At 47.4% G+C, this 13,689-nt stretch overlaps 1 protein-coding gene across 2 annotated transcripts in view; it reads left to right on the top strand.

The window, feature by feature from the left end:
* LOC144169713 (tRNA endonuclease ANKZF1-like) overlaps window positions 1-13,689 on the top strand; it is a 43,693-nt gene that overhangs the window by 9,207 nt on the left and 20,797 nt on the right. For both annotated transcript variants that reach the window (XM_077699026.1, XM_077699027.1), the window contains exons 4-11: window positions 1,335-1,431; window positions 2,196-2,397; window positions 3,866-3,986; window positions 4,773-4,888; window positions 6,270-6,423; window positions 7,786-8,008; window positions 11,226-11,462; window positions 12,192-12,389. In XM_077699026.1, the coding sequence (XP_077555152.1) occupies window positions 1,335-1,431; window positions 2,196-2,397; window positions 3,866-3,986; window positions 4,773-4,888; window positions 6,270-6,423; window positions 7,786-8,008; window positions 11,226-11,462; window positions 12,192-12,389 (1,348 nt within the window). The remainder of the gene's footprint in view (window positions 1-1,334; window positions 1,432-2,195; window positions 2,398-3,865; window positions 3,987-4,772; window positions 4,889-6,269; window positions 6,424-7,785; window positions 8,009-11,225; window positions 11,463-12,191; window positions 12,390-13,689) is intronic.

Raw genomic sequence — 13,689 nt, 5'->3', positions numbered from 1 at the left:
GCAAAAACTGTTTTACCTGACATATGATTACCGGGAATCGTGATGCCTTCTGCCAAAGCCGACAGCCCTGAAGGCCTAGAATTTGTTTTAGTCTTCCATTTTCGCTGTTGTCAGTTATTAGCAGCTGACTCTTCCTTTTGTTCGAATGCTTACATGAGAAGCTGACGCCTAGCTCTTCGCGCTCCGCACAGGACCGGCTTCGCAAGGAATGGGGTGGCGCCGGCAATGTTTCTCCCGTAGCGGTATCCAAAACTATACTTTAATTGACACCATGAGCTAGTGTATGCGATTTTAAGCCTATTATTATGATAAAAAGTTAACCACACGCCAATTCTGGTGCGGACAAGTATCGGACGTTGACCGAGCGCAAAGAAACAGCAGGGAGAGCGATCCTGAGTGAAGCAGATGACAAATGCGAGAATCCCTAAGCTGACGTCACGGAGAGGCGCTTCGCAGCGCCGCCTGTGTTCGCGCTCACCGCCAATCGCGGAATGATCGCTTTCCCGTCCACCGCGTATCCCACAACTCTTGCCGCTCGTGCACTTAGAAGCGTTGAGCGTTCAAGTGGTGTGAGGTTGTTAAATGCAAGCCCGAGCTCCTCGGCGAGAGTTTTGTTCTCCGGATCAGGCGATTCCATGACTAGGGCTGCGGGTGCACTAGGTTTTACTAGCATTTTTAAAATGGCCGCCGTCTCGGTCGACTCCCGCGTGTGGGTGCTATATGGAGTCGACATACTAAGTATCTGTTTCATGAACCGGCCCGTGTGACACCATTGCTCACGTCACCAAATGTGCAATTTTAGCGGGAGATTTAAAATTTTGGCTTAAATTGCCTTATTTCTCAGTGAATAAAGCATCATTTGCTTCCGGGAAAGCGCTTGGGGTACTATGAAACACCTAATCTTTCGAATAAAACAAACTTTTGTTTTCTCTTCATGGCTCCTTTAAGCACGAAAATAACACAAAGGTAATTGAGTAAGCGAGAGGTTTTATTATATATAGCCTCTGCATGTTGTAGTGACTTCGTTTTGTTTGCCAGCATTCTACAGATAGAGTGTAACTGTCTTTTCTATTATGCCATTTAGTAGAAAATGTCTAATCATTAATGCAACTGACATAATTGCTCTCCAAGCTTTTAGTATTTAAGTGTCATCATTTTGCTGGAATGTACGGGACATGGTAAACATGAGCCCTGTGTTGGTGGTAGTGCAGAAGAAAGAGGATTTAGTGTTGCTAGCAGTAGGCTTTTCCCACCCGTTCGTCTGCATCATTGTACTTCTCTTTATTTTTATTGGGGGTGTTCTAGAGCACGCTTTGCCCATTGGATTCCTGCAGGTTCAGCACTACAAGGCTGACTGGCATAGGTATAACCTGAAGCAGAAGTTGTGCGGTGAGCGAGTGTTCAGCGAGCAGGAGTTTCTGAACATGATCGGTGAGTATGCGCTGGCACAATGTCTTCCTTCAGCATTACTCGCGTTAGGTCGCTGTGCCTCGCTGGATTGCCCTTCCAATACCCTTTCTTGCTTTTTGTTTCCTTGTTTATTTACTTTTAGCAGCCTGTTTTGACACTCTTAGTAGCTCACTATAGAGGAAAGCTTGCACTGCCTTGGTTAGGAGGCTAAAATTTACATTCTGCCTGTGATCGTTATATAAGACGATGGGCGACTTTTGAACGCTGTTGGAGGAAAAACTGCGACCTATATTCGGGTTTATACAGTGATAATTTGACATTGTCAAGTGCTTGGATTCAAGACAAAGGGAAATTTCAGATATAGCACAAGTTTGTTTTAGTTTGAACTTCGGGTTTGCTCAAGGTGCCCACCTTGTGCCTGCAGAACTTTTTTTCACTGGCGATTATCTGTTCACTAATTTGAACTCAGTTTATTGAAACAAATTTTAGGTCGCCTTTAAGTTTGCAGCATCTGGACTGTACTGAAGAAGAGAATCCATCCAACTCTTTAAAGCTCATATTTGCTCATCTTGCACAACATGTAACCATTTTCTTTTAGCTTGCTTTCTAATTGCATTGGGCCCTACTCGAAATGTCATTTTCCTAATGCTAATGTGCGATGCACAGGTCTGTGCTCGGTCTTCTGTTAAATTCCTGGCAGCGTGTCGGGACAATGCACTGTGGTTTCTGTAGAACAGCTTTAGCCCCATGTTATGAGAAATAGCACGACCCAAATCCATTTCCAGAGGAAGTGTCCAGCATTTCGGGTTCGGAATCTGGGACGGATATTTCGTCGGCCAATGAGACCTCGGAGTCTGCGGCCAGCGGGGGCGAATCGAGCCCGCGCCGGAGGGTGAAGAACGGAGTGGACTTGAGCATGAGCCCCACAAAGAGCTCTCGGATGTGGAGGGAGAGGACCAGTAGCATCGCTTCCACCGATACGGAAGGGTGAGCCTGCCCCTCGTGGCTTTCTTAAAGGGACCCTGCAACACTCTTCGTGCAGTGCAAGTAAACCTGTGCGACGTTTAGATTACACTGCCAGGAATACCTGAGGCAAAAATTACACGTGCTTGTGAAGCGGTAAGCGCACAAATCGCTGTGGAAGACGTGGAAAAACCAACCGCACTTTCTTTAATTTTCCTCATTATGCACCCCTGGCATGACCTAAACCAGTGGTTCTCAGCCATGACTGCCCCGGGGACCCCTTTTGGGCTTGCGAAAGTGATGGGGGACCCCCGATGGACCATAATCGGTGTCGAAATTTCAAATAATCTGTTTTTTTTTTCATAGATAATGCGTTGTGCAAAAATAAGCTGTTAAAATATGTGCTAGGGAGAGAAACTAAACGTACGTATAATGCGGCGAAGCTACCTTTTTGCATTGCAAGAAAGTGCTGGCAAAATCGAGAAAAAAATTGCAGTGGAAAAGTTTTGAGGGAGGCTTCGCGGACCCTTGAGATGCTCTCGCGGACACCTTGGGGTCCGCGGACCCCTATTTAAGAACCACTGACCTAAACAATGTCATTGTAGCCATGGCTGTCCTATTGACGGTCGCTGGTCAACTTCGCAGCTTATTTCTCGCATTCCCTGCGACGATTTGCCGTTGTCGGCGCTGTGTACCGAACTCTTCTATGCTGGAACCTGTACACACAGTTTTGGCGTTTCTTTTGTGTTATGGGTGTGCACAGAGTTTGAGTGACGAACTCAGTGATTTTCTTCCAACGAGACCACTCGACAACAAACGTTTGTCGTTCAGAAACACCCTACCAGCCTGACCACGCGCTTGCGAGCAGGCAGCCATGCCTGCTTTTTTGTGGCACCAGACCGGAAATAGACCCCTCCACATTGCGGAGAAAAGGAGAAAACTCCCCAGCCTGTGATATAGCGAAGGCCGCTGAAGAGACCGCCACGAGCCGCCCCCCTCTCCGGGAGAGAGCCCTCACCTTTCGTCACATTGTCTGCGGTCGAGTTGAGAGGGAATAATTATGCGCGATTTCTCATCGCATGTAGTTTGGGTGATAGTGAACGAATTTTCATAATTCTTGCGGGAGGAGATTGCTGGGGCAATAGGCTTTACCCCAAAATACATTCCGAGTAGGTGATGGTAAGTGCTGCAGGGCCCCATTAACACTTGCAGACGAGCCCATCTTCTCAAGGGGGAGGTGGAAGTGTCTCTGAATTGGGGCAGATTGTAACGGGGCAGTCTGAACTAAGACACGGTTACACTACTTTCGTGCTTATCGAGCTGAAGTTGAGCGATAATTCAAGTTACTCGTGGTACCTGGCTTGTCTTGAAAGCGACTCCGCCCCCCCCCCCACGGGTCACTTTGTTCAACCTCTAGTGTGACGTGGCTATGTGTGGCAGTTCCAGTGCCGCTTCAAACCCCAAACTCTCCCCTTCCCTTCTTGCCAAACAGAGAGGACACGGATTTTGACAGGCCAGAGGGCAAGGGTTCTCGCATGAGCCCCAAGGTGTACTTGAAGAACGACAGCGGCCAAGTCCTCGCCCTTTACAGATGCATCGTTCACGGAAAATTGGCAAGTGCAGTGTACCAAGACGCACATTTCAGCATGCAGAAAGTTGGGCCAAAATTGGGCCGTCGTTTCCCGGTAAGGTTGTTATGAACATGACGCCAAATTTTATGATGCCTTGCCTCGGCACGTAATGTCTGGCCATAACGGACATTCTGTCTCGCATAGGTGACAACTAGTTTGCTTCATCAACTTTGCTGCGTGTCCAATTGTTCCTTATGGCATAATAATATCCAGAATTGCATGAGTGCAAGCATCTTTGGAATCAGCGCACTGCTGATTTAAACTGTTCTAAATTGTTTTAAACTTCTGTTTTAGACTGTTTGGGACTGCTTTGGCTGACTTGTTCTACTTCCGCCATACCTGCACCACTCTCAGTGCATGCCCATTGGAAGTTTCCGGTGCCTTTTGTCTCCTGTTTGGAAGGCTTGCTGGTGTCACCACTGCTTTCTGCTGTGGAAGGCACATGATTGAGCAGGCTCCAACACTAACCTCCAGCAAGACCAACAAAAACTGCTCGCCGGATTTGGGAGAGAAAAAAAAAAGTATTTGACTGGAGCAGCGCCTGTTTTGGTAAAATGAAGGCTTAGCTAAGCAGTCTGCTGCATGCGTATGTACCTACTATGTAGAATACACTCTTTGGCTTTAGTACAATTGTTGGAGGGATTTGGTTATTGTACTACTGACAAGTGGAACAACCACTCGTTTGGCTCAGCAGTGCTGCCTTGAGTGGCGACCTGGGAGAAACTGTAGCACGAGTGGTGTCGTGAGAGCTTTTTCTCCGCTCTGCAGATGGCCCCCGAGACGTGTTCGCAGCTGATCTCGGCGATAGGCGATGTCCCCTGCCAGATGCAGTGGGCCGTGCTCATGGTAGGCGGCGGACACTTTGCGGCGGCTGTGTTCAACGGGTACTGACTTCTCTTGCTGTGGCTAGCTAGCTGTGGCCAGGGAGATCACCCCAGTGGCTGGGGTGGGTTGGCAGTGCGTAGGGCGGGAAAGAAACAGCCTAGGGGCAGTCGGAGACCGTGCACTGTATTCTGCTTAGCTCTAATAGGAACGGACTGGGGGGGGGGAGGAATAGCAGCTACAGTTAAGTCTGGATGTAATGAAGCTGACGAAAATTCATAATTTTTCGTTCAATGTCGTGCACGTGAAGCAGGAACAAAACCAAAATGCTAAACATGAGTGATGTACAACTCATTCCTAAAAGATTTATTTCAGAGTGAAAAAAACTGCGTGATTTGCGCCTGCTGCTTTCCCATGAACTAAGTCACCACACGGCACTCTAAAGAAGCAAGGTCACTTACCCCCCCATATTCACAAACGTACTTTAAGCATCGCTTTTGTGTTTTGACACTTTCAGTGCCTTAATTAACTTGTTTCAAGGACCAAACTTATGCTGATAGGGTGCCTTTTCACGAACTTGGTGATGCACTTTGCTGCACTGAAATTTGTTTAGAGGGTGGATGCTAGCTGGGATACTGTACTGTGCGGTGACGTTCTTCTTTCCCGCCGGCGGATGCGGCATTGTGAGCTTGTCTTCAAAACACAAAACCTTTCGTTTTTCAGGCAGCAGAACTCGTCACCAGTGAACCAACACCACAGGTGGCAGTGGACACGCGCGACTACACGCCGACAGGCAGGCCTAGCTCCTAACTGACACTGCACTCACACTGGAAACGCACTGGACCTTGCGGTTATAAAAAGTGCTGAAACCAATGACTCATTGGGGTAGCAAATTCGTTACATTAAGGTTGACCATCGGAACGCCTTCGTTACATAGAGGTTCCAAACACATGGGTTTCAATCAGGCTGGCAATGGGGAATTGAAAAACTTGATTAAATCCAGGAATTCGTCACATGAAGGTTCGTTACATCCGGGTTTAAATGTATGTGCATAAAGTGCAACATCGGGAGAAAATTAGTCGAAAAGGGTGCATGGGGCAGCTTGGTAGGGAGGTTTTCTCGCCTCGTTAAAGCCCGCATGCAGCTGACTTGGGCAGCGCCTTTCAAACTCTTGGGAAATCAAATGTGAAATGCCACTGAGTGGGCAATGATTGATTTGAGTAGGTCTAGTCACAGTGAAGCTTCGATCCAAGGTGGCAGTGCAGTGTTTCTTCTTATGGGCAGAGGATTTACACCTCTCGACGAGTAACCAACCCAGTTTGAAATTTTAGTGCGGAGGGTGTCGCTTGCCTATATTTTGGCATGTGCGAGTAATTCAGTCACTGTGTCTTCTCAATCACTTGCCCGGCTACCTGCGCAAGAGGGGAATTTGTGGGTGCCCAGGTCGGAGCCCGTGGTGCACAAGACGTTCCACCGATACACAGTCCGAGCCAAGCAGGGGGGCTCGCAGGCCGGCAGGGACGGCAAACAGAAAGGCAGCCAGCCTAAGTCTGCGGGGGCTAGCCTCCGCAGGTACAACGAGATGGCCCTGGTCAAGGTGAGCACTGAACGCAAAGGAAGGGTTGTTTCCACGAGTGTGCCAGGGGCTTTAACCCTTTGAGGGTCGAATTTTTTCACCAAATGCGTCCCCCCAGGGTCGATTTTTTTTTATTGCTGATTTAAATTCTTCGGATGAATCTATTTCGATAAAAAATTATATTACTTTTTTTTAGGGTGACCATAAAGTGACAAAAAAATCGTTTATGTTGTTACATATATGTGGTTTGTTCATGAGTAACACAAAAAAAAATCTAAATAAAGATGAGAGAGTAACACACCGGCACCTTTTGAGTGAATCAAAATCAGATAGACATCAGTTTCGCGGGCGCAAAATGCGGAAAGCGGCCCGGAGGACGATACCGAAACCAGTCGATGCGTTTGGCCGGAACCGGGCACGTTTGGCGGGATGTGGGAGCGGTAGACCACGCACTGCTCATAAAATACAAAAAAAAAAGGAGAAAAGAGCCTCATCAGTTTCGCAGGTGACCTTGGTCTGTGGCAGGCGCAAGAATCGAGAGGCGCCAGGTAGGCGATACCCAGCGGGCCCCCTCGTTAGCGGTTGCGCAAACGATAGCCGGCGCGCCGCTGAAGTAAATCATAAAAAAATAAAAAGAAGAGCCATCGGCGCAAGAAAAAAAATTGACGTATTTCCGAAGTGTGGCAGCACATGCCAAGCAAGAGAAATTGGCGAAAAAGGCGCGCTTTTTAAAGATACAAGTAGTGCCGTACATGTACGTCATTGACCATTTTCAAAGTGTTTGCCGATGCCGTACATGTACGGCCGTGACCTTCAAAGGGTTAACAGCTCTCTAGAATTTACAAGTGTCAACACTGGCATTTGTGATGGAACAATGTTGGATAACGTATTCCTGATGGGAGACAGAACGCTCTAGGGCAGCCCATAAGCCCCATAGGCCTACACAGTAGTCCACCCACACAAGGCAATGCAATGGACAAAGCAACGGCTCTCCTCTCCAAAGTATCGAAGATGTTCGAATAGGCTTACATGGATGGCACAATGGCATTCGCCATGCTCAAATTATTACAAAAAAGTTGCTGTAGTTTTGTGGATTTGCCTAGACAACTGTTGTACCGATGAAGCCGAGATAAGTGTTGTCTAGACTAGCTGATGACTGTTTTTCGCTCAGATAGAAGCTCCAAATATATCACTGACGAGGGCCACGCAATGCTGGAAGCATCAGGGCTGTGTCTTTTTTATTACGAAGCACCGTCTCCTTACTGCTGCCACTGTGTATATGTGGCACCGGACAAAGTTTCCACCTCAGCCAGGGTTTTGGATGAAGGAAAACCAAGTGCCGTTTTTCTCCCTCACGATGATGGTGAAACTTGGTGATGGCAGGATGTCCAGGACCTGCTGCAGTCGTGGTCGGAGGAGCTCCAGAAGTGCTCGGCTGTGTTCTACCGGGCCCCGGGTGCAAACAGGGCGGTCCTGTTCTCAGGGAAATGCCCGCCTTTCCGCAAGTCCGACCCGCGGCTCCGTCCCATCCCGTTCCCCACCAACCGGGCCACCCACCGGGAGGTGCTCCGGGTGCACAAGATGCTCTGCACCGTCGAGTGCTTCGGTGAGTGTGTGCCTGAAGCTCTGTGTGTGGCTTGGATTATGTGAAGGCTATCTGATTCTTGGAGGCCAAGTCTTTGGTGAGAGACCCGATCGATGAGGTGCATTAGTTATGAGAGAGTACGTTGGAGTGGGAGGATTGTTTAGGCACCCGACCCGTCTCTTGGTATGGTGAACCCCAGAACTCGGAGATGGTGAGCATTAGGGACTGGTTGATTATTAATCCTGAGTTCAGGATCTGGTTTAGAGTTGGCAAGCTGTTTACGGGTTTGTTTGCACAGTCCAAGTAAAGCGGATTTTTCTGGGGCATATTCCAACCACAGGGCTTGCAGGTATTGTTGTGCTACTGGATGGGGCTTTGGAGGGCGTCTTGTTGATCACCTATGGAGCCTGTGGGAGTCGAAAGTTTGAGATCATCCACGTATATCACGCGTCACAGGTTGGGAATAGTTTTGAGCAGAGGAGGTAGGTCTTCATGCCGTTGTTGAACAGTAGTGGAGATATTAGTGATCCTTGCAGGGCTCCTTTATATGGATTTGGATAATTTCGAAACGGAGGTGCGCGATACCCACAGTTGCAGTGCGATTAGTGCGGAAAGAGGCAATGTAGTCGTAGAGATGTTGGCCGCAGTTAGTGGAGGGGAGACCTAATTTAAAAAAAAAAACCATGGGGAAGAAAAGAGCAGAGTTTCATATGTTTTAAGGGGGGACGCGGCTTTCAACTTCGGAAAATTGCCCAAAACATCGTTTTTTTGAAACCCACATATTCGGCATCTAGGTTTCCTATTCTATGCGTCTGCAAAGTTTTTACGCTGAAAAGCGTCGCAAAGTGGCATAAAAAAAATAGTTTTGTCATGCGCGGTGACAAACTATCAGCGCAAAAGGGCGAAAAAACGGCAATTTTCGGAGCGCTCTATCTCCGCAACGGTGCCACCGGGCGCGGCCATTTTGATATGGTTAGATCGGCCGAGCGATCGTCTTTCCGGTTTCGCTCGTCTCTTTTATCTTCGTTCATTGACAAACGCACAAACGGCAGAAAAGAAACGACGCACAAACGAAGCTAGAAATAGATGCTGAAGCGCTATTGGTCCTCCGGTCGGGGCGCAGAACAACGACCCTCCTGATTGGATGTCACGGGCGCAACGCAAGATGGCGGCCGCCTGAGCTGCGTAGCGAGCGGTTTGAGTTCATTTTCGCCGCTTCGCTCGGCCGAGTTTCTGTTCAATCTGTGGTATTCAACACGGACGTTATCGCGGTGGGAATGCCAAAGATAACGAGCCAGATTACGGAAGTTGTGTGGCTCGAAAGGAGGAGGTCATCGAACGCTTCGTGGTGCGCGTGACTCTACCGTCGCCAGACCCCGGAGGGTGACGCGGTGTGCGCGCTTGCGATAGCGGTTCGTGAAGTGAACTTTTTGCGATAGCGGTTCGTGAAGTGAACTTTTAGTCGGGTTTGCGATGTTTACACGCTTAGTTATTGCTGTGTTTTGACTGTGGGCTCGCTAGCCTTGAGAAAGAAACGGTCGCCGCGTCAAACGCTGCGGCGCGCACGGGATAGCCGACGCGCATTGGAGCAGCACATGACTGGGCAACCGGTTACGATTGAACGCCAGTAGTTGTAATTAATGCCTGCGACGTTAGATTTAATCTTAAAAGCGACCTGATCAGCCATATCAGGTATAATCAAAGTTCGATATGTCGCGGTAAGCGTGCGCTGCGATGCGCGCGAGCCATATCGCCTTTCTTGCGCAACGTTTCCCGTGCACTTGTAATTTTCATGCAAACAGGTTTGAGTTAGTAATATAGGAATAAAAATATGTTCTCTGCATTAAAAATGTATGTTACTGTCGCAGCATTTAACAGTGATTTTTTAGTGAAATTATTAGAGAGTTTTAGTATAGCGGAAAGCACCACTTTAGCGCGCCCATAGTGTTAGCGGGCACGCTAACCGTAGCATAACGAGGCGCTATCCGTTCGCGATTGCGGCCCGCAAAACGTTAACGCTACAGCTAAAACGCTATACTAAAACTCCCTATTGATACCATTGCTTAGGGCATATGGCTTTGCTGCGAGAAATATTGGATGCCTTGAATGTCAAATGTAGTAAAAAAATATGCTCTTGCATTGAAGTTGGGAGTTATGCAGAATACTCTACCAAGCTTCAAAGTAGCTCATTTACATCCTTGTGGTATGCAAACTTTTGGCAATAAACACCTGCACGTATGAGTACTAAGTTGCTGTGCCAGGCAAGATGATAAAACACAAAAAAAAGCCAAAAATGTTCAAATTTAAGTAAAAAAAATGCTTAACTTGTTGCCATGGTGACAGCACTTCAAAAGGAGGCTGTTCAGTGCGATACAGCCAACCAGCTAACCTACTTTGCATTGAAAGCCCATTGAAACCCATCTCCCCCTTCGTTTGGTCTGCAAAGTGGGGTATGTACTCTTCACAGAGGAGCTGAAAATGATGTTTTCTGGAAAGAGAAAGGCTGTAAAAGACACTCCAATTTCAAGGCAAGGCATTCCAGAAGCCCCATGTTCAAAAGGACATGAAAGGCTACAACCGTGACGACTTTTGATAAGTGAAACCTATGTTGCAACTTCGGAAGCCGTTTTCTCAAAACAGTTTTTTTTGCCACCTGTGTCGCTTGTACCAGGGATTTCTTTGTGACCGCTTGGTCTATTTTGATTCTGTTTCTTGCATTACATTCCTTGATGAACAGTTCAGGTCGTGACACTCTTGGTTTTCCAGATTTGTTTTTGTGATTTTTTTATTCAAATAATCGTTCACAGTCAACATGCCTATTGCACATTAACCTCTAAAAAAATGAAAACTAAAAAACATTGTGTTGTAAAAAAAAAATTCTAAAACTGTCACGACCTCGTCCATTCATTTGGGAATGCAAAGCACTTTGAACAAGTTTTCTATCATGTTTTATAAGCCGCTCAAGCTCGGTACAAGCGGAACAGAAAGAAAATTTAATACATAAAAAAGTTTTCAAAATATTAGTTTGAAATTTTTATGGTGTTATCACGGAAGCATTTCCAGTTGCTGTGCCAATTTTCATCAAAATCCACGAAGAAATAAAAAAGTTGATTTTGAAAGCCACGTCCCCCCTTAAACAAAAAAAAAAAAAACAGCTGTGTTTTTTGTCGGCAGTAGAGTAGCTGACAGCGACTCATCTGTGAGAGGTAACCTAATCTCAGTGACACGTGTTTCTCAGGCAGTGAAGAGGAGCTGAAGGGGCGCATTCCAGTATCGCCCAAGCTGACTGTCAGCACAAGGAAGCCGGCCAAGACTGCGGAAGGGGCCCCACACACTGCTCAATTGCCGGCGACCGCAGCAGGTGATGGGGCCTATTCCCAGCTGGAGAACCTGTCCATTTCTGAGGTTGCCAAGGACGCCACCTCACTGCCCGTGCCAACGTCTGAAACACAAAAGCCAAGGAGCCAGGCTGTAGGTACGTAGCAGAGCAGCATGTCTGACTTTCTGTCTCTCATCCAGTAAAACTGGGCGTGATGGTGGAGAAGAGAACATTTGTTTTATATGGTGATTGAGTTCAGAGACACAGCCTAGTAGTGTGGACACAACTAGGTGCTTCAAGTTCATGAGTATCATGTCTCGGGTGGTCGAGTAGCTAAAGATGACTGCTGTTATAGTCATGTTGGCAGACAACATAGCGTGCTTTCGCAGCAAACATCTCAGCGTTATCAACTGCCCATTGTGCTTATTAAATATTATGCAGGATGTTAGATATGAGCTGTCCGGAAGGATTTCAGGTGTGCCGTCCCACAACTTATGAAATACCCAAAGATGCTTCAAGCTATGGAATCACCAGCACATCTTTGGTACAACCGTAGTGATGTAAACATCCAAGTTACATTACTTTTCTGCCACTGCCTTTGGCTGTCTGAAGATTTCGGGATGCTTTCGCATCAAAGTTTGTGGGGCTTAGCCACTTTTCTGATGGAGGCAAAAAGCAGAAACGCCCATGTGTTCAAGATTTCGGCACACATTAAAGATCCCCAGGTAGTCAAAATTAATCCGGAGCCCTCCACTACGGCATGCCTCATCGCCTGCATTGCGCCGGTGCGTTGAACCCTAAATCAATAAATCGTTTAGGGGTCCTCCATTTCACGGATTTCTGGATGCTTTTGCATCAAAGCTCTTGGTGCTTTCCTTTGTTCAGGGGCCCTCCAGTTCTCGGACAACAAGACTGAGGAGGATGACTCGGGTTCAGACTCGGATGCCACGGTCAACTGGGAAGTTTCCACCGAAGTGGTGGACTTTGGGGACCTCAGGGAGTTTGCGGGGACCAGGAAACCCCGGAAGAAGAAACGCAAGAGGAAGAAAGGCGGCAAAGACCCGGAGCACCCTGAAAAGCCAGGTGGGTAGCAACAACACTCCGCCGTGCTATGCTGCCTCTCGTGTAATCACCAGCAGAAATGTCAGTGCAGTGGTCGACTGATAGTGAGAGCGAAAGTAACAGCAAAGGTTGCCTGCGAAGCAGTGTTTAGCTGAGCATCATGACAAAGCGCAAATGATGCGTTGGTGATTGCAATACAGGGATAAGACTCAGGGGCACCACTGTTATCGTACCCTATAGGCTCACGAAGGAGCTGTAACGGCCTTTTAAAATTGGTAACACTTGGTGTACAGAATGCAATGCCACAGTGGGGTTTACAAAAGTAGGTACATGCGAACAATTACTTTCTTCGAATAATGTTGAAGAAAATAGTTTTGATGTTTTTTGAAAGAAGTAACCAGTGGCTGCCGCAAGCACTGCAGTAGCACTAAACTAACCATTTACTTTCATACAATGGTTGACAAACTTTGGCAAACACAAAGCAGCTCTGAAGATTCCTGTTTTATGTTGTGTACACCAAGCATAAATCCTCTTAAGGCTTTATTAGCAGTAGCTCCAAATTAAATTCCAATGGGCAACAACACCATTGCCGTTGCCATCAAGAGCTGTCACCAATGAAAGGTGACCGCACACGGGCACACTAAGCAAGAGCGCAGTAGAGAAACTGTCAGGTCAGAGTTCATTGAGTTCGTTTAATAAGCCAACCAAAAAGTAGTTTAACTTAAGGGGAGACGCAGGTCTTGGAATCCCGAAATATGGCCAAAAAATCGATTTTTAGAAATCGCCATTTTCAGGAAGTAGAGCTATTTTTCTACCGGTTAGCAAAATATCCAGACCGAGGAGTACGTATTTGAGCCATAATATCAATTTATAGAACCGACGCCCGCTAAAATCGGCCAAGATTCGACGCGAAAATAGCATTTTTTTGACGACTCGCCCCTCGGGTTCTACATGCGCCACGGCGTCCATCTTGGTCTCATTCGAAAGCGCGTCTTTTCGTTTTCAATTCCCCGCCAGAACCACTCCGTTTCGTCCGTTGGTTGCGAGTAAAACCGGGGTAGAAAAGAGACGAATCGCGCAGCCTAATTGGTTACTGACTGCACGTGACCGCAGGGCGCAACCTCATTGACTGGGCGCCGTGAATCGTCTGCTCGGCACTCTCATCACAGGGCAACGGCTCATGTATTCGTCTATGCGAGGACCGGCAAAAGCCCCACATGGCGTAAAAATAAAGTAAAGATGTCTATCGATAACCGAAAGAAAGAACAGGCATTATTAAAAGCGCCTGAAATACGATTTTCTGCTCCTGTGACGACGACTT

This window comes from Haemaphysalis longicornis, unplaced genomic scaffold, assembly GCF_048455015.1.
Source record: "Haemaphysalis longicornis isolate Haplotype H1 unplaced genomic scaffold, Haemaphysalis longicornis Haplotype H1 scaffold_2, whole genome shotgun sequence".
NCBI lineage: Eukaryota > Metazoa > Arthropoda > Arachnida > Ixodida > Ixodidae > Haemaphysalis > Haemaphysalis longicornis.
Note: the sequence above shows the minus strand (reverse complement) of the source record. Positions and strands in the feature narration are given on the sequence as shown.